The following is a 16940-nucleotide window of genomic DNA, read 5'->3' as shown; positions in this document are numbered from 1 at the left end:
TATCGCCCGTGGTCCTACTTTCAAAAATCCCGTCCCAAACCAGCGCACTGTCAGCACGCCTGCCACTCCTCGCAATACCTCAGAAACGATTCGTGCTGCCAGTGGCAGGCCCGGTATACCAACATCACCTGAAGCTCAGAGTAATTCCTCTTCAGCGCATAGAACCCCATCTTCAGATACCCAACGCAAAGCCTCATCATCCCGTACAGCGCTTGTTCACAGTCCCACAGCTCGGAAACCAACTTATGCAGCGTCCTACATTGCACAACAAGAGGTTCAATCTATGCGGTCTAGTAGCCCCATGTCCTACCTCAGCAACAGGACAAGCATTCAGGCACCAGCCAGCTGGAGTGAGGCAGCAGAGGAGGATCTGGTTTTTAACCTTGGCGCTCGTGAGCGCACGCGTCAAGAAGTCTTATGGGAGATAGTCGCCAGCGAAGACCGGTGAGGAAATTCTTGCAGTACGCTTGGAATTAAATTCGAATATTCACTTAGATACGTCATTGAGTTGCTGAAGATGAAGGAAACGTTTATCGATCCTCTCTTACATCCTTTCTCGACCGCACCAGTAACAGCACCATCACTCCTTGATGTGGTGGAGGATTTTTACCTCCGTCCCGAGACTCCCTACATCCCACCCCCAGGGGGTGTAGAAAACCTCCCCATTGCGTCTCGATTCTTGAGCTCGAATCCAGTTTTTCGACCCAATTTCAGTTCCCAACCACAACGGAGTCCCATCGGAAACCAGACGCCTGTTATTCCGGCCCCCGACGGCGAATCCTCCGAAGAGGATGAGATTGGGCGTGGATATGCCACGGGGAAAAATACAGTGCCGGGGACAACCAATTCCCCATACGCCTCTGGGGTGGGTGGACGAGTTGGGAATAACGCGAAGAATTTGCCTTTTCCATCCCGTTCGCATGTATCGCTCCCACCACCTCCGCGTCAAAATCCCCAGGCGTCCACGGCTTCACTCGGACGACAATCTGTGATATACAGCGCGGACCAACCCTATCGAGGTGGGGCACCTCCGTCAATTACCCCAGCTCGTGGGGATAGTAAATCTTCGAAGAAGCAATCCACACCTGCTGAGCCCGGTGCGAGTGGTTCGGGCCTTCCGCCTCATCTACTCCCCGAGGATCTGCGAGAATGTCTCAAAGTACTGGAACACACCATTCTATCAGGTCATCTTTCTCTGAACGAAGGGTTGAGGAAGCGATACGAGGAACAATATCCGCTGGTGAGGTCCCTTGCCGATGTATTCATTTCGCAGGTAAGTGTTCTTTTTGATCAGGAATACCGTCTGATACCTATACTGCACACTCACACTCACACCCCAATCCGCAGTCACACATTCTTCGCGGGTACGCCAAATACGTCCTCCATCTTGAGCGTGCATTGGAGCAGGTGGACAATGCGCTATCAACTGCACCTCTTTCCAAGAAGCCCAAGAAGCAGGATATTGCCGACTGGATCCATGTCAGCACAGTGCTGAAGGTTCGTGGACATGAAGCCTTTACGTTTTTTCTAATGGTGAACCTGGAAATTTCAGAAATTAGAAGATGACGCAGCTGCAAAGGGGGAGACAGGGCTAGCAATCTCTTTGTCGAAGCCATTCCAGCGCCTCCTCAAATACCCCCTTCTTTTCCAGAATCTTTTGTTTCACACTGACCCTTCGACATTCGAATATGAAAGTACACTTTCAATGGTTGCGGAAATAGAGAAAATCGTGCGGAGTATCGAGGACGAGAAGATACAGAAGGAAGAACGTGATAATACGCGGGACGCGCTTGCTCGAATCGATGGGTTGGACAAGAACAAGGTTCGTGCTGTCTTGTAACATTTTGTGCCTCATACAACTCATTGAATTGAGCGTAGGCTTTAGTTGCACCTAAACCCTCAAGACAGCTTCTTGGGGAGAAACCTCTCTCGGCCGCCTCTTCGGTTTTAACTTCCAACTCGTCGTCACCAGGAAGCAAGGCTGTGGCTGCCGGGACTTCATCCTCCGCAGCGAACGGCAGTTCCAAAGCCGTCCAAACTAAGACGTCCTTTAGGCGCCTCAGTGTCCCGTTCCAAGGCGGATCATCCAGTAATCCAACACCTGGCGGAAAGAAGGATCTTTGGCTTGTCACTTTCAGCGATGTTGTCCTGAGATGTCAAAGGACCGGCACTACAACTCTCCCCTTGGTGTCAAGCACATCATCTAGAGCAACGTCGCTCCCTGATATGCAGGGGAAAGGGAAACATACCACTGTTGGACGGCGAAACTTGAACACAAAACCGAGAAACCTATACAAGTTTATCAAAGCGCGTCTTTATTCAGTTTCATTGTGGGGTTTATTGTGACATACTCCCCTTTAGATCGAGCATTGGACGATTGGCGAGGTGGCGAAGCCGAAGGAAGGTGCTGTCACCATGGAAGAGTGAGTTTACAAGTATATTCAGGGAAAGTCCAAATTCTCATAATAATTCTGACAGCATAACCCGCACACGTTCAGCACTGGGGACCAGTAAGCCGAACCAGATTGGTGAGGATGCAGAAGAAGACGAGACCGCGGACTCCAGTGACTCTGATCGTAAGAGTAAAATGAGTTTCTCATACTGGGGTGCCGATAAGGTTACCCTCGCCATTCCGCCGGGAAAGAAACCGAACGGTATCCAGGCCAAAGCAACGCCAACACGCCGCGGTAACGCACCATCATCATACGTGAGTTTGTTCGCTCATGGTCCGTGACACTGTTATTGACGGAACCACTGAAAGACTTCGACTGCCAACGCCAAATTTGGTTCGAGGATGCGATCCCCCGAGCCTGCTGACCCAGCTTCACCTACTCCTCGACCCACCAATAAACGGAACACGCCTACACCAGCCAACAACCCACCCTCGAATCGTAAAACTTCCGACAATTCGAAACCTCCTTGGGGCAGTCCTGCAGCTGCCCGTACGGGCCCTTCCCCTCTGCCTACCACCGGGACAGGTGGTAGTTCTCGCAGGCAACAAAAACTCTCCGCCCCGACGCCTCCTAAACTGACTGCTGTCGCCAACAAGCTGGCACCACCATCTCCTGCTCCGAGCGAATTAACTCAAGACTCGGGTGTCGGGTTTTACCGCGATGTCCTCGCTCATGATCCACCTCTCAACAGGGATTCATCCAACATGCTGGGTGATTCGCATTAAGGCAGTGTCTTTGTATGAAGTATGCGCTATCTAAGGCCTGGAATCAAGGACGAGATCTACCATGGTTTCTTTACGCATTAACGACGATTCACACTCTTTTTATCTAGCTAATTAACATTGACCTGTCTTCACCACCAAATTCCCTTATATCCCGCTGCGACCATTCGCTCCTTCAAATTTGTTTTTCCGCCGAGATAATGTCTCACTTCATGGTTAACTTACCATTTCCATGGCACAATATAGTGTTATTTTTTCAGGGATACGTCTCAGTCTCCGAATTCACCATACAAAAGAGTCCCGAAATGCGTGCTCTCAGTACAGATATGTACTACGTATTAGCCATACAAAGTCATTTCCATGCACGCGTTGAGCTGTGAGTTGCTCTATAAATCTAAGCCAATAAAGAAAGTTAACACTCAACAGTAAGAATCATCTCGGTAACCAGATCGGAAATGGAAACTAATTCCTTATTTCGTGACGTCATCAATGCTTCGTTCAACCTTGATCCCATATGCCGCGTTGTGAATTTTGACACTTCTCCCGCTGGGGTCTGCGGCGCAGCCCCAATCCTCACGGGGAACCCATCGTACGGCCGTGTCTGCCGCCGTCTGAGACGGGAAAAAACCTGAAAGAGCCGTCTCAGTAGGTGGAACCTATAAGTGGGGAGATTAAGACCATACCTTGGAATATTTCACGAATGACATAGCCTTCTTTTGTATCGGGAGTATCGGCGGGAAACGTCTCATGGCGTTTGGAAAACACCTCATCTGACACGACATTATCTGCGTAATGCTTCATCCTATTCGCGATGGGGTTAGAAATGTGAGAGACAAGGTATGCCCTAAGTGTAAAAATGTAAACTTGCCCGTCGATCCAGGAATAACCAACACCGTCAGAAAACTGTTCCTTTTGCCTCCACAGTATAGAGTCGGGAAGGTATGGCTACACAGTTTTATGTTCAGTCCGAAGACTGCGCGCACTATGAAGAGGTCTCTTACTTTACCATCTTGCACTGTATCAAATGCCTTTCTGATAATATATTTTTCTTCCTTGAGTCTTCCTTCCGCGTCTCTGTCATTGGCACCTTTGCTGAACATTTTGTACTTCGGATCGATGTTCATTGCAACTTGGAGGAATGCTTTATCAAGGAACGGAACTCGTGCTTCCAAGCCCCATGCCATTGTCGACCTGATATAGTTCATGCAATGAAGCATATGATTGAAAAAGATAATTGACTCACTTGTTCGCCCTCAAACAATCGGCAGTGTGGAGATTCTTGACGCGTTTAACGCATTCTTGATGAAACGACTTGGCATCTGGCGCAGCATGAAAGTACAAGTATCCTAAATATGACCGTAAAATTAGGAGTTTTGAACAAACCGAACAGGGAAGAAGGGAAACACACCACCAAGAATTTCATCACTCCCTTCACCACTGAGTACCATCTTGACGCCCATGGCCTTAATCTTCCTGCTGAGCAAGTACATCGGTATACTGGCTCGGACCGTGGTCACATCGTATGTCTCTAGGTGATAAATAACTTCAGGAAGCGCATCTAACCCTTCTTGGACAGTAAAGGTATATTCATGATGGACTGTCCCAAGGTAAGCAGCTGCCTTCCGAGCCGCCAGCAGATCTGGGGAATTCAGGAGGCCTATGGAGAAAGAGTGGAGCTGAGGCCACGAGGCAAGAGAAGCTAGCAAAGTTGATTACAACTAATTCAGCCTGCGTCAAGGGTCGATCAGCGCACACCTACCCTGTTCTTTAAGCTCAGTTGGCGTCCGGGATCCAGTCCCATTACCAAATCTTATCGCTGCAAGTCGCTTTTTCCGGATCTCTAGCTGAGCAAGTGCGACTTTTTCCGTCTCTCGAGCCGCCACGGCGGCAATCAAGCTCGAGTCCAATCCGCCGCTCAAAAGCACTCCATAAGGCACCTCACTCATAAGCCGCTTACGAACCGCCGCCTCGAGAGCCTCTCGAAGAAGAGTCAAGTCCGGCTCTTTCTCCGGAATCTCGGCATTATCTTCATCGGTGTGAAGCCATGAAGGGTTGTAATACCTGACAGTTTCTCCAGTCTTACTGTCGTACACATGACCAGGAGGGAAGGAAATGATCTTATCGCACTCCTCGGCAAGGGCCTTGAGCTCCGAGGAGAAATACACTCTTGATGGATCTGAGGAACTCCATCCTTGATAAAGGGTAGTGACACCTATAGGATCCCGAGCCGCGACAACACGCGAGGGCGTCACTGACTCATCAAGCAACACAAAGGAGAAAATCCCGTCCAAAGAAGAGCAAAGTTCGGTTGTTGACATTCTCGTATACTAAATATGCGTCTCAATATACGATGATGACAAGGTCCAAATGACCACGCAAAGCTCACCAAGTGGAGGATGACCTCACAGTCAGAATGCGTTTTGAATTTGGCATCGGGGAAAAGGGACTCCCTCAAGGGAACATGATTATAGATTTCTCCGTTGACAGCAAGTGCCAGTCGTTGATCCTCATAAATTAGAGGTTGGGCGCCAGAGTCTCATGAAAAAAAAATCAATATTTTTATGAGATAAACGAACGCACTGTGCTCACCAACTCCTACGATAGCTAAGCGCTCGTGTACTAGAATAGTTTCCCTCCCCACGTAGCATCCAGACCAGTCCGGGCCACGATGCCTCTGCTTTTTTGAGCACGCGATGGCTCTCGATCGATAACTCGCTGGAACTTTCAGCCCATGAACTGCAAATATCCCACACATGGATCCCTCTAGTCCTTAATGCGCGAAGAGCAGATCGGAGTAAGATTGAACTGAATGATCAATCCGTATTCAATTTTCGGCCGAGTCATCGGCTTAATCCTCCGATGACGAAATGGGCGCGAGGCGTCTGCACCCGCGTTAATTCAAATCAGACTAGAGTGCTCGCTTCGCTTGTTGGACTCTGCACCGCATCACTTGTATTGTTGTCCAAATCATTGTCATATAATTTATTGGACACAGTAATGGCTCATGCAAGAAAGGAGGTACTTATTCACAGCAAATACTTGGGTGCTGACATGTGACAAATGGGTGTGTCGGAAATGGATGTGGGAGTGGAGATATTGCGCGTCCGTTGCGGAGTATGGTCCAGAGCACAGAGCCGAATCTGGCGTTGCACTGTGCCCCGGCCCCGATCGAAATGCAAAATTGACGAAACGATGGAAAAATGGGTATGTGCCAGCGTTGCCCATGTTCCAGAAAGCGCGTCCATGTAGGATACCGGTTACAATAAAGAGAGATCCAGAAGATTGGCACCAGGAACAATGCATTCCATGCCTCAGAGGGAGTGTTCTTACATGAAAAATGAATAAGTGAAATTTCAAAAATGGCGACGTGGCCACGGGAGTGACTCTGGTGCAGAGTAATGGAGATAAGGAAGTCCGAATGTGCTCTAAATTGACTTGGATAATTTACTGCAAATCTTCGATCCATTCGATCAATGAGCCAAGGCCGTGGCCATCCATATCATAGGAGCGTGCTTCTTCATAAGAATCACTATTGTTGCCCTTCTCTACAGTGGACGTTCCTGATCCATCTTTCAGGCTGCTGGCAATGATGGTAGCTTCGCCACCTTCCCATGTCTCGAATGAGAAGCCTTCTGAGCCCGTGCATTCCAATCCACCCATTTCTCCACCCATCTCACCACTCATCGCGCTTTTCTCCGTCCCATCTCCGAGACTTCCGACACCCACCCCACTCACAGACTGCAGACGACGTTTCTCCAACTCCCTTTCGAGAATTGAGCGAACTCTGTCTGTTGCGATCTTCGAGCGAGACGAAGATGTAGGCACAGATATTAGATCGGATTTATGGGAGAGAATTACAAGCGAGGGGACGTGGGTGGTGGGAGGGAGGGAAGTGAGTGCGTGCATTATTATGTGAAGGTGCCTAGAAGGAACGATCAGTTTCAATGTATTGTATGGAAGTGGGCGATGGGATAGACCGCGCAACAGCACTCACTCGGCTACAGCAGGCCCACTCCTGGCGAGGTTACTGGTATCCACAACGAATATAATGCCTCTTGCATCTCCCAGATAGTTCGAAAACTGGGAACGAATGCGAGGATGACCTGGAACGTCTATTATGCGAAAAGCCCTATCTTTTGGAGTAGAAGAGGAGGAAAAAGTGGCTTGAGTTTCGTTTACTTGAAGTGAAGTGTGTGTTGGCAGCGCTTGTTTGAATGTCAGCTGCGGACAGAGATATAATGTGTGTTGCAGAATGCATACTACATGAGCCGATATGGGGAGAAACTGTCCAAAGTAGACTCACGAAGGATGTGATCGCAGTTTTACCTGCATCAGGGGGTCCGACAAGAAGTAGTGCATTTCCCCTTCTTCCCTTGAACGAATAGGGTCTGAGAAATATTGCAACTTTACAAGAGAAAGGGAATCACAGGAAAGCTAACGAATGCAGCGGAAAATACCCACCAGCAGCTATGAGGGCGCAAAGGAGCGCGACGACCAACAAGAGATGCGGGCTTGACATACTGTTTTCGGAGGCGTGTAAGTTATGGGCTGTGCTGGGACAGTCGGAGCGTGGGAACGAATGCACTGTCGCTAAATTCTTGATAAATTTTTGGCAGCAAGCGGAGCGTGCCAGATGTTGTCCATGTGCTGCATGTTTCACTGTTGCGCTACGCTCTACATGTAGCGCTCGTTCGCATCTGGTTTCTTTAGCACTTTTGTCTGATATCCCTAGCTACTTATACCGCTGCACGGTTATAATGTCATGCAGATCTTCTTGAGTATCCCCCGCTGAGTGCCACATAACAACACGAGAAGAAGGTTAGGGTACGATGGCGAACCCCCGAGAGATAGCATTTTTTGAGTGGAAAAGCTACTACCATTTTTGAAACCATTACTGGTGGAGTGCCGGTGCCAATAGTCTAGCCTTCACACACACTTAGGCAGCTAGCTTCGGATCGGATAGACTTCCATTAATTCTTGCTTTATTCTCGTCAGGGACCCGTACCCTTATATGCTTAGAGCCTGATGAATACCGAGCTAAACTACCCATTTGTGCTGGCTCTGAAAATGTCAGCGAACAAAGCGATCCGTGGATGTTCCTGGTAGTTTGACGGTTTCCGGAAAATCAACACATACTGACAAACCATAAACTTGGGAGTGCCCCTGCATCAGTGAGACACTTGGGAACACCACGCCTCGAGCACAGTCTTTGAATACTCTCTACTACAGTCAAACGCCATTACTCATTCCAATTCGTAGCCGATGTAGTCCCTTCAACGTTTCTTCGAGTCGTAGTGGCGAACTTCTGAGTGTACTGTCCGGACTCTAGCGGAGGGCATACCTTCGAAACCCAAGAGTTGATGCGAATTAACGAATACAAAACACTCGGGCTCACATCTTCACTGTGTATAATCCCTCGGGAAAGCCCAATTGGACCGTGTCCTTTATCAGAGTAAGCCCTGCTTCCCGGAAAATGGATCTCCATTTCTGGTCGGACCTTCGATGTTCGAGAAGGGTCAGAACAGAGAGCCCTCCAACCCGTTGTTCGACCCCTACCTTGTGAAACTCGCATCATCTGAATCGTAAGCTTGGTCCGGTCCCCCGTCTTCCGCATCGGGGCAGACATTTTCCTTTACAATGATGACAGGCGGAGATATCTTCTGAGACAGGACACCAATCTCAGTTTTCCGACGCAATGCATCCCTGCACTGCCGGAAGAATGTGACGAGATCTGGATCGGATAGGTGTCCCAAACACCACTGACACCAAATGATATCGAAGGCGGAGTCAGTCTCTGGGTCCACTGCAGACCCTTTTCTTGCCAAAAGTTTGACTTCAAGTGCCAACTTTGGGGATGATGGGTCGTAGTGTTGGAGGGTCCCCTGTAGAAATGTTACACTCTTTGACTTATCATTGAGGCCCCGCCAGGTCGCAGAGAGCTCGATGGCTTGCTTGATGAAAGATTCTACAGGTTCGAGGAGGACAACATCCGAAACGAGTGGCAGCAGGGTTGTAGAAGTAACACGGCCTATTCCCTAGCAAATGGCCACATAAGAGTGCTGTGGCTCGGAGTTTCGGCCACACACGTACAGCACCGACGTCCAGTGCCCTGATCCTTCTGTGGGCACCTGCGTCCAGCGGACGGATCGCAGATGGAACGATGCATAACTCTGGTAATAAAGAAAGGAGAAAGAGTCGAGATCCTACAGAATCCACGCGGGGGAGGGACTATAAATGATCATAAGTGAGATGAACCGATACTTCTGGGGCAATTAACAAGCACCCCAGATCCAAAGCCTCCTAGGAACCGCCATGGATCATTAGCATCTATAATCAATGAAATAAACGAATGCGGCGTGCCTAAAACGCCATCTACGGAGGCGGGCACCTTTTCCCAATAATCCAGGCCTTGTTGAATCATGTCGCCTTCCCCGGACATGTTAGTAGCACCGGCAAAGGGTAGCGAATGCCAAATATTATGATTTATTTATGATGCTGCTGGTTCAGATCTAGTTTGGGGCACGGTGACAACCTATCCGTTGCGTGAGGCTGCTCTCAGCGAGGCATTAATTTGTTGACAAGTGCTTGTCAGTGGTGAAATAACTCCGCGTCTCCGGTGCACTCCCGTCATTTATCCGAACATGACTCATGCAACTATTGCCCCACGACGCTGCCTGCTTCCGCAAGGCAACAAATGCCATAAGGAGGCTTTTTGGTTATATGCTGTTTCCCGGCTTATCAAATTGGAGCGTAATTAGAACGAGTACTGAGACCTTTGTCCTCATGGCAGTGGAACCTTGCTCTCTGGTACTCCACGTTGGCCGAATCCATAGGGGGGTCAATTACGTGCCAGGGAATGAAGGAAGCCATATGACTTGGTAGTCCTAGTCCTAGTTCCACTGGAAGCAGAGCGATGCTGAGCCGCCCATGATGTACCTTTTCAGTTTTTCTCCAACCTTCAATTTCTGACTTTCCCTGACCGCCATCACTCCAGGATCCCTCAGCCGGACCTTTCCAACGTGTAGGCCACACTTTTGTTTGAAGTGAAAATGCAACAAATAACGTTCTACTATGAATGGACACGTCCCATAAGCTAACTTCTGGCTCGTCACTCCGGTCTGCAAGCGCATCTTCCGTGATCCTGGATACCATCCAAGGACTCGGAGGAGATGGCATCATTACAAAGGCATTAACATCAGCTTGCTATCATGCGCGTCCAACCACCGGGTTTGAGATCATAGATTGGTTTGTGGTGATCAATCTGTGAATTTTTTTGGTTTAACGTACGCGAAGCTAGAGCCTGCATGGCCCAACGAGGTGCCTGGGGGAGGGAGATTAGCAGCACCGTAAGGGACGGTTGCCTCAGCCACTATATGATAGTCCTCATTCCTGCTCTTGGCTGTAAACCTTCTAGTTCGAGGTGTGTGATATGCAGGGGAACTGTTGTGTATCCTGGCAAGGTGACAAGGCTGAGCATAATCCGATTGCATTCTGGTCAAAGCATCGAGTACCGGTCTGGTTTGCCTCAAGTCAGGTTTTCCCGCTTCGAGCGTGGGCCATCCAAATTGACATGGGTCTGAGATACTTGGAAGACGCGGATTATCCTCACAACGACTTGACTACTGTCGGATGTCATTGGTCTCAGTTTGTACTTATGTTGCAAGGCCGGGCTGGTGGGGTGGCTTGTGTGTGAGCGAATGCGTCAAGGATAGCGTGGCGACGGCCCCGACAGGAAGTCGAAATGGATCTTCCAAGCATCGTCATGTCCATGACTTGAGTAAAAAATCGCACTTCGGTCTCATCGTCCGGTCAAGCTGACATAATAATGGTCAATAATAATTGGTACTGTTGACAACACAATGGCACAAGACTTGGACGACCCAACAAAGAGAAGAGGCAACTGAACTTGTGTAGGTAACGTAACTAAGGAGCGGAAAGGAGTGAACAGCGAGGTTCACGGTCAGGGTATCCACAGATGGCGAGCTTGCACGTACGATAAACGCAGGAAATTGGCCAGTCATATCGTGTTGATAACAAAAGCGCTCGCACAATTCAAAGCCAATAAATAAAGAGCACAGTAATAGCCCATGATACCGAAAAATGGCAGAACAATGTCCCGGTGTTGCTCGACCAACGGACAAGACGTGCACATTGCCAGAATACACAATCAAATTCGCCTCACTGGTTGAGCGCTACCATTCTGACCTGGGAGTGGCATTGTTCCTGCACGGCTGGGGAAATTCTGTTGGGGTGGTATATATCCACCCATAGGAGCAGGTCGATTGTGCTGTTGCTGAGGACGTGGCAGCGCTTGCTGCGAGGGATAGATTTGCTGGCCGGATACAGGGTTTTGCGCATTTGGTTGATTGGGGTTGTAGATTCTCTGCTGTCCATTAGGCGCGTAAGGTACGGAAACTCCGGAGGGAGGACCGCGCGCGCCATTTGGATACTGTGGTTGTTGCTGTTGCGATGGCATCTGAGGTGGTCGGCCAGACGGCTGAAGACTTTGTGGCGGTGGTTGATGCTGTGGATGAGGGCGTTGTTGACTGCCAGAGCCTTGGCGCACAGGCACCGGTTGGCCGTTAACTGGTCGACTAGTCGCCGGTAGCTGAGGGGGTATGGACACAGGTGGTGGTCCTGCCTTTTCAGCTGCTTTCAATATTTCATCACTGAAAGGTCAACAGCATGTACTGTCAGTTTAGGAAGAAGGGGATCGTGGATAGCACATACTCTAAAAGATTAAGAGCAGCACACAGGACAACCCATTCAACACAGTCCTCGTTCCCCTCTCCCAATGTTTGCCATACCGCCTTTTCCTCTGGGGTTTTCCCCGTGATAGAAATACGGGTACCGCCTCCACCTGGACCAGGAGGATTCTTCTGAATTTTTCCAAATTCGATGCGCTTAGGAGGAATGAGATGGCCAGCATACGCAAAATAAAACATGGACCAGAATGTGGCATTGGGGTTTGGTTTCGAGACTTGGAAGAGAGGCAAGTCGGGTCCGTTGGGGGAGGGTAGGGAGAGTTTATAAATAGGGGACATAACTCCAGTGTTAGCGATGGTCCATTTCAAGTTGCGAGACGCTTCGCATCGGACAGCCCGAGACGCGGCGCCCGAAGAATGACCGGGGTCAGAGGCAGCGGATTTTGCTCCAGGGGCATTGCGATTAGGAGGAAACATCTTCGCAACGCAGAGATCGCCTTGAGGGCTGGGAGTGAGAAGGTAATTTTCGGCATTCTAAAGAGAGTCTTTACGTGTCATTCGGGCAGCGGTGAGCGCTTGAGGGACAAAGCGAACGTACGAAATTGGTATGAAGGTAAGAGTAAAGGATGTTGGAAGGTTGCCCATGGGGAGTGACTATGAGCGTTGGAAGGTGGTTAGGGATCGGGGCATGACTTGGGCTAGTGAACACGGTGTAGATGGCTGCCATCACGGTGTCAGCGGTTGCTACGGGAGACGAAGTTCAACACCTCAACGCAATTCGAGGGAGAATCACACTTGCCTTAACAGTAATAGAGGAGGATTTGACGCCGCTATGGACGGTCTGAAAAGTGGCAAGGGTGTTCAACTGTGCAAAAGATGAGAGGTGGCTCTTGAGGCAATGGCCGGATGCAAATCCATCTGACAGCCTCAACTTTGACGACGACGTTAGAGGGTGGCATTCTTGGCCGCAGCATTAGTACATCTACTGCTCTCGAAACTGCTCGTCATTTTCTTGACCGTTGAACATGAAGGGGCTCAAGAAATCACTGGTTTGTTGCTCGCGATCGCGCATCATGCGCTTGACGATCTCACATACATTGTGTTTCGAACCCGAAAGCAGATTTCCCGTAATTTCACCTCCTCGAAGAACAAGAGCAGCTCGTCTGATAAGCAACCCGCCCCACCTCCACCGCCTCCAAACAATGCAAAACCTTTGCCTCAGTCAAATCTGGTCGCTGCATCAAAAGATATCCCGGCAGCTTCACAACCTTCAGGCGTAGCTGGTCCTAATTTGGTCGCGTCGTCATCATCCTCTTCACTACAGAGAAATGGCGCAGTTCCCTCTTTGAATCCAGCGACACCGGAAAGGCGCGTTCCGAGTGACAAGACTTCCCCAGCACCACCAATCGTTGTCGTGAGCCCGAGCACCGATATGTCTGCCGATGGCCTTCCACACAATCGCAACAGTATCCCTTCAAATATCCGCTCGTCTGGGGAACCTGGCACCCTGCCCCGCGCTACCCCACTCAATAGACTGCGCAATACCCCAAAGGACACAATTCCGATGATAGGGAAGCCCCCGAGAAAGCAGCGCAGCAGCCGTTTCCATCCTTCCGAGAAAGTTGAAATCGAGCGATTACCCTCTTTTGCCGGTCTGTTCTGTTTTCTCGTGATGACCATTCACGCACAGAAGTCCCATTTCCGCTCATCATTTTTTCTCCAGAGGTTACTGTCAATGACCGCCCGGAGTTGTTCATACGGAAACTGCACCAGTGTGCTGTAGTTTTTGATTTCAATGACGCGAGTTCGGAGCTGAAAGGGAAACAGATCAAAGCTGCTGCGCTGCATGAAATGCTAGAATACATTACTACACAGCGTGGCGTTATCACAGAACAAATATACCCCGAGGTCATTGCGATGGTATGTCGTTCAGCACCGAATTTAACAGGTCCCTGCTTTAACTCGATATATCGTTCCAGTTCTCGACGAATCTCTTTCGATCTATACCCCCTCAAGTCAATCCCACAGGAGATGCATTTGATCCCGAAGAAGATGAGCCAGTTCTTGAGCTGGCGTGGCCGCACCTACAGGTGGTTTATGAGTTCTTCCTTCGATTCGTCGAGAGCCCCGATTTTAACACCAATATCGCCAAACGGTATATCGACCAGTCGTTCGTGTTGAACTTACTGGAACTCTTTGATTCGGAGGACCCTCGCGAGCGCGATTTCTTGAAAACAACTCTCCATCGAATTTATGGGAAATTCCTTAATCTCCGCGCGTTCATAAGACGGTCAATCAACAACGTCTTCTTTCAGTTCATCTACGAAACGGAACGACACAACGGGATAGCAGAGTTGCTTGAGATCTTGGGATCAATTATTAATGGTTTTGCCCTCCCTCTCAAAGAAGAACACAAGCTCTTCTTGAGTCGTGTCCTCCTCCCACTTCACAAGGCCAAGTCACTTGTGATGTATCACCCTCAACTCGCATATTGTGTCGTGCAATTCCTCGAAAAAGATGCAAGTCTTACAGAGGAAGTGATCCTCGGCCTCCTGAAGTTCTGGCCAAAAGTTAACTCACCGAAGGAAGTCATGTTCCTGAACGAAGTGGAGGAAATCCTTGACGTTATCGATCCTATCGAGTTCCAGAAGATCCAAGTGCCTCTATTCCAGCAACTCGCTCGATGCATCAACAGTCAGCACTTCCAAGTCGCAGAGCGCGCTCTGTACTACTGGAACAATGAATACATCGTCAATCTCATGGGAGAGAACCTTGCCATTATTTTGCCTATCGTTTTCCCAGCCCTGTACAGGAACTCAAAAACTCACTGGAATCGGTGAGTCTCTTATATCAGATCGGATGAAAGTCACTCATCAATGAGGCTTCAGCACCATTCATGGGATGGTTTACAATGCTCTGAAGTTGTTCATGGATATGAATAACGAGTTGTTTGACGAGTGCGTTCATGCCTTCAAACAAAACCTCATGGCGTAAGTCTCTTTCACCTGATTCTTCTCGATATTTGGACTAAACTTTTTTCAGTGAACGACAGCGCCAACAAACCAGATACGAGTCGTGGCAGAAGATGAGAGCAGAGGCCGTCCAGAATGCTGGCGGGCAACTACCCCCTGGCGTCCCCGACATCGACAATATCCTTCCACCGGACGAAACTGACGATGACACCGCCTTGATAAATGATGTAGCCTTAGATCTGTCCGCGGCTACAATCGAGGCAGAAGCTGTTGAATTTGATGAGGCTGCAGCTCAAGAGCGACTCCCACATGCAGATCCTTCGTTTGAGACGAACGGCTCTGCTTCAAGAGAAGATAATGGGGTGAGTTCATAAACACTGCATTGCGTGCCCTCTTAACACCGTCCAACTCCCTTCTAGCCCTTCCCCGGCAGTTCCCCATCGACATCTGCACAAAGCCCCCACGTTCGGAGAAAAAGCGTTCTCCCAGGTTTGCTGTCCAACCCTGCCAAAATACTTGGTATGATCTAATATTGGCTTTTCAGTTGATCCTGGAGTCCTACGTGACTTGCAGGCCCATAAAAGCTTAGAACTTGGACCGTATGCCTAATGCCCCTACCTCGCAATTCTCCCCACGCCCATGTCCTTCTTGCCTTCACGCTATTTATCGCACAGACATGGGTCACGGCACAACCTCACCGTTCGCACTCAATGGACTTTAGTTTGTATCACGGTCTAGTTCCCCAATTTTATGAGGTCTGTGTAAGCGTGCTTGCCGCTGAAAACTGGTACAATACTGCTATATATACCCTTATGAATCGCATTCTTGCAGACACTAGACAAGGATGGCGCTTCACACGTTTGCGGCCAAGAGAGCAGCGCTCGAAAGTTGACGTCGAATGTCCCGGTAATCAACATCGTGGGCTGCACATTGGTTAGGAATGCCCCTAGGAACAGCTGAAGTTCGACGTACTATCCTCAACTTCCCCCCACCGGTTGATCTGACTTTGAACCTCAACACGTGCGGCCAATGCTGCTTCCTCGGCGGTTATCCTACCCTTTACCAGAGCGAGACCGATCATGAATGATTTAGACGAATGCACTGCACGACACATTGCTCGTATATCGGGTCAGGCTCAACTCAGGGCTCGATACACGCGTCCACGCACCAGCAAGAGTCCATTGGTCCATCTCTTTTAGGATTGTATGAAGCGTTTGCACTGCTTGGGCTGGTGAAGGTTGAATGAACAAGGTGTCGGAAGTGGGGATGGCAATGTTGAATTCGGCTCGCGCCCATTCCAGGATAGGTACCCAATGCCTTTTTTGCAGTTCAACCAATTGGGGCGGTTCCTTCGCCATGAAACTACATAATTTCAACAGTTATTCCAAGGAACTACCAAGCTTAGTCGACTGACAGAATGGTGTCGGTTCTTAGATATTTCAAAAGATCCATATGAGCATCGCCCCGAGCGCCTGGGTCACTGAGCGTGTCAATGGCCACAGATACGAGAGATGTCTATTAGTCCATCGGTCAAAAGATGACGCGGGGGGCGGCAGGTGCAAGATACCAATGTCAACGCATGCTGCTTGACGACCCGGTTTTGGCGCTCCCACTCGTTTACAACCGAGGCTGCGAACAATCCCTTTGTTGATGGAACAGTCAAAAGATTGCCAGCTGGGGTCCTCAAAGGTTTGTTGTCCAGAGTTATTGTGAAGTATTCTTGCTCGGGTTGCAGTAAATGAGCATCAACAAATCCGTTCGATGTTGAAACATACCCGGATAGGCTTTCAGGCCAACTGTCTTCCAGGGACGTTTGGAATTCCGCTCTGCTAGCGGTTTAAGTTCAGTAATGGATATAAATTCGTACAAAGTCGCGCACAGTCGGCACGTTCAGTTGCAACGCCCGGGATTTGAGCATGCTGTGCAGAATCCGTCCTTCTCGCTGCTGTTATGCTAAGCGATCGGTAGAAAGCCGCCCGGCGAGACTCGCGACGCCAAACAATCGGACTTTGAGTGAATCCGCGAACCCGCCACATGAGTAAAATTTAGCTTATGTAATCGTGTTACCGAATTTTGGGGTAATGCATC

At 49.4% G+C, this 16940-nt stretch overlaps 9 protein-coding genes across 9 annotated transcripts; 3 read left to right on the top strand and 6 right to left on the bottom strand.

Moving 5' to 3' along the window:
• Nucleotides 1–13: 13 nt before the first annotated feature.
• On the top strand, nt 14–2427 carry EI90DRAFT_2901996 (Dbl homology domain-containing protein; the record flags this gene model as incomplete). Its single annotated transcript, XM_039054078.1, has 6 exons — nt 14–427; nt 509–1273; nt 1348–1497; nt 1553–1822; nt 1879–2322; nt 2362–2427. Coding segments are annotated over 6 exons (2109 nt in total), but the record flags the coding sequence as incomplete, so codon positions are not given.
• EI90DRAFT_3027675 (uncharacterized protein) lies at nt 2364–3537 on the top strand. Its single transcript, XM_039058008.1, has 3 exons — nt 2364–2423; nt 2479–2707; nt 2762–3537. Exons 1-3 carry the CDS (start codon nt 2416–2418, stop codon nt 3176–3178), a joined length of 654 nt encoding a protein of 217 aa, XP_038923844.1. The 5' UTR covers nt 2364–2415; the 3' UTR covers nt 3179–3537.
• EI90DRAFT_3149441 (glutamine-hydrolyzing asparagine synthase) lies at nt 3327–6015 on the bottom strand. The gene is made up of 9 exons (XM_039065586.1): nt 5765–6015; nt 5562–5710; nt 4935–5502; nt 4584–4874; nt 4419–4521; nt 4177–4366; nt 3859–4120; nt 3600–3803; nt 3327–3549 (listed from the first exon to the last, which is right to left on the bottom strand). Exons 1-8 carry the CDS (start codon nt 5928–5930, stop codon nt 3646–3648), a joined length of 1887 nt encoding a protein of 628 aa, XP_038923843.1. The 5' UTR covers nt 5931–6015; the 3' UTR covers nt 3327–3549; nt 3600–3645.
• A 117-nt stretch (nt 6016–6132) lies between these two features.
• EI90DRAFT_3284485 (signal recognition particle receptor beta subunit-domain-containing protein) lies at nt 6133–7737 on the bottom strand. The gene is made up of 4 exons (XM_039066927.1): nt 7637–7737; nt 7479–7579; nt 7170–7396; nt 6133–7097 (listed from the first exon to the last, which is right to left on the bottom strand). Exons 1-4 carry the CDS (start codon nt 7692–7694, stop codon nt 6620–6622), a joined length of 864 nt encoding a protein of 287 aa, XP_038923842.1. The 5' UTR covers nt 7695–7737; the 3' UTR covers nt 6133–6619.
• An 829-nt stretch (nt 7738–8566) lies between these two features.
• Nucleotides 8567–9596, bottom strand: EI90DRAFT_3143248 (alpha-N-methyltransferase NTM1; the record flags this gene model as incomplete). The annotated part of the gene is made up of 5 exons (XM_039064999.1): nt 8567–8672; nt 8732–9210; nt 9266–9403; nt 9459–9475; nt 9536–9596. The coding sequence occupies 5 exons, from the start codon at nt 9594–9596 to the stop codon at nt 8567–8569; spliced, it is 801 nt and encodes a 266-aa protein (XP_038923841.1).
• Nucleotides 9597–10324: 728 nt separating this feature from the next.
• EI90DRAFT_3027661 (uncharacterized protein) lies at nt 10325–10667 on the bottom strand (the record flags this gene model as incomplete). Its single annotated transcript, XM_039058007.1, has 1 exon — nt 10325–10667. A coding segment is annotated over one exon (236 nt), but the record flags the coding sequence as incomplete, so codon positions are not given.
• A 323-nt stretch (nt 10668–10990) lies between these two features.
• On the bottom strand, nt 10991–12607 carry EI90DRAFT_3027658 (uncharacterized protein; the record flags this gene model as incomplete). Its single annotated transcript, XM_039058006.1, has 3 exons — nt 10991–11844; nt 11906–12414; nt 12479–12607. The coding sequence occupies 3 exons, from the start codon at nt 12605–12607 to the stop codon at nt 11343–11345; spliced, it is 1140 nt and encodes a 379-aa protein (XP_038923839.1). The 3' UTR covers nt 10991–11342.
• A 413-nt stretch (nt 12608–13020) lies between these two features.
• Nucleotides 13021–15775, top strand: EI90DRAFT_3027656 (phosphatase 2A regulatory B subunit-domain-containing protein). Its single transcript, XM_039058005.1, has 7 exons — nt 13021–13532; nt 13604–13800; nt 13860–14716; nt 14769–14870; nt 14923–15214; nt 15272–15341; nt 15397–15775. The coding sequence occupies exons 1-7, from the start codon at nt 13313–13315 to the stop codon at nt 15459–15461; spliced, it is 1803 nt and encodes a 600-aa protein (XP_038923838.1). The 5' UTR covers nt 13021–13312; the 3' UTR covers nt 15462–15775.
• On the bottom strand, nt 15394–16891 carry EI90DRAFT_2963834 (ATP12-domain-containing protein; the record flags this gene model as incomplete). The annotated part of the gene is made up of 7 exons (XM_039055471.1): nt 15394–15775; nt 15825–15968; nt 16021–16214; nt 16267–16367; nt 16420–16571; nt 16628–16681; nt 16732–16891. 7 exons carry the CDS (start codon nt 16886–16888, stop codon nt 15705–15707), a joined length of 873 nt encoding a protein of 290 aa, XP_038923837.1. The 3' UTR covers nt 15394–15704.
• Between the last annotated feature and the right edge of the window lie 49 nt (nt 16892–16940).

The sequence above is a fragment of the Cantharellus anzutake genome, assembly GCF_015039405.1.
Source record: "Cantharellus anzutake strain C23 chromosome Unknown EI90scaffold_1, whole genome shotgun sequence".
NCBI lineage: Eukaryota > Fungi > Basidiomycota > Agaricomycetes > Cantharellales > Hydnaceae > Cantharellus > Cantharellus anzutake.
Note: the sequence above shows the minus strand (reverse complement) of the source record. Positions and strands in the feature narration are given on the sequence as shown.

Coding starts and splice junctions, on each gene's coding strand:
- EI90DRAFT_3027656 (XM_039058005.1), top strand. CDS start 13,313: ATGTCTGCCGATGGCCTTCCACACAATCGCAACAGTATCCCTTCAAAT. Junction 13,801..13,859: donor ACCCCGAGGTCATTGCGATG/GTATGTCGTTCA, acceptor ATATCGTTCCAG/TTCTCGACGAATCTCTTTCG. Junction 14,717..14,768: donor TCAAAAACTCACTGGAATCG/GTGAGTCTCTTA, acceptor ATGAGGCTTCAG/CACCATTCATGGGATGGTTT.
- EI90DRAFT_3284485 (XM_039066927.1), bottom strand. CDS start 7,694: ATGTCAAGCCCGCATCTCTTGTTGGTCGTCGCGCTCCTTTGCGCCCTC. Junction 7,397..7,478: donor AAACTGCGATCACATCCTTC/GTGAGTCTACTT, acceptor CTCTGTCCGCAG/CTGACATTCAAACAAGCGCT. Junction 7,098..7,169: donor AGTGGGCCTGCTGTAGCCGA/GTGAGTGCTGTT, acceptor CGTTCCTTCTAG/GCACCTTCACATAATAATGC.
- EI90DRAFT_3149441 (XM_039065586.1), bottom strand. CDS start 5,930: ATGTGTGGGATATTTGCAGTTCATGGGCTGAAAGTTCCAGCGAGTTAT. Junction 4,121..4,176: donor ATACAGTGCAAGATGGTAAA/GTAAGAGACCTC, acceptor AAAACTGTGTAG/CCATACCTTCCCGACTCTAT. Junction 3,804..3,858: donor CATTCGTGAAATATTCCAAG/GTATGGTCTTAA, acceptor CGGCTCTTTCAG/GTTTTTTCCCGTCTCAGACG.
- EI90DRAFT_3027675 (XM_039058008.1), top strand. Junction 2,708..2,761: donor GTAACGCACCATCATCATAC/GTGAGTTTGTTC, acceptor AACCACTGAAAG/ACTTCGACTGCCAACGCCAA.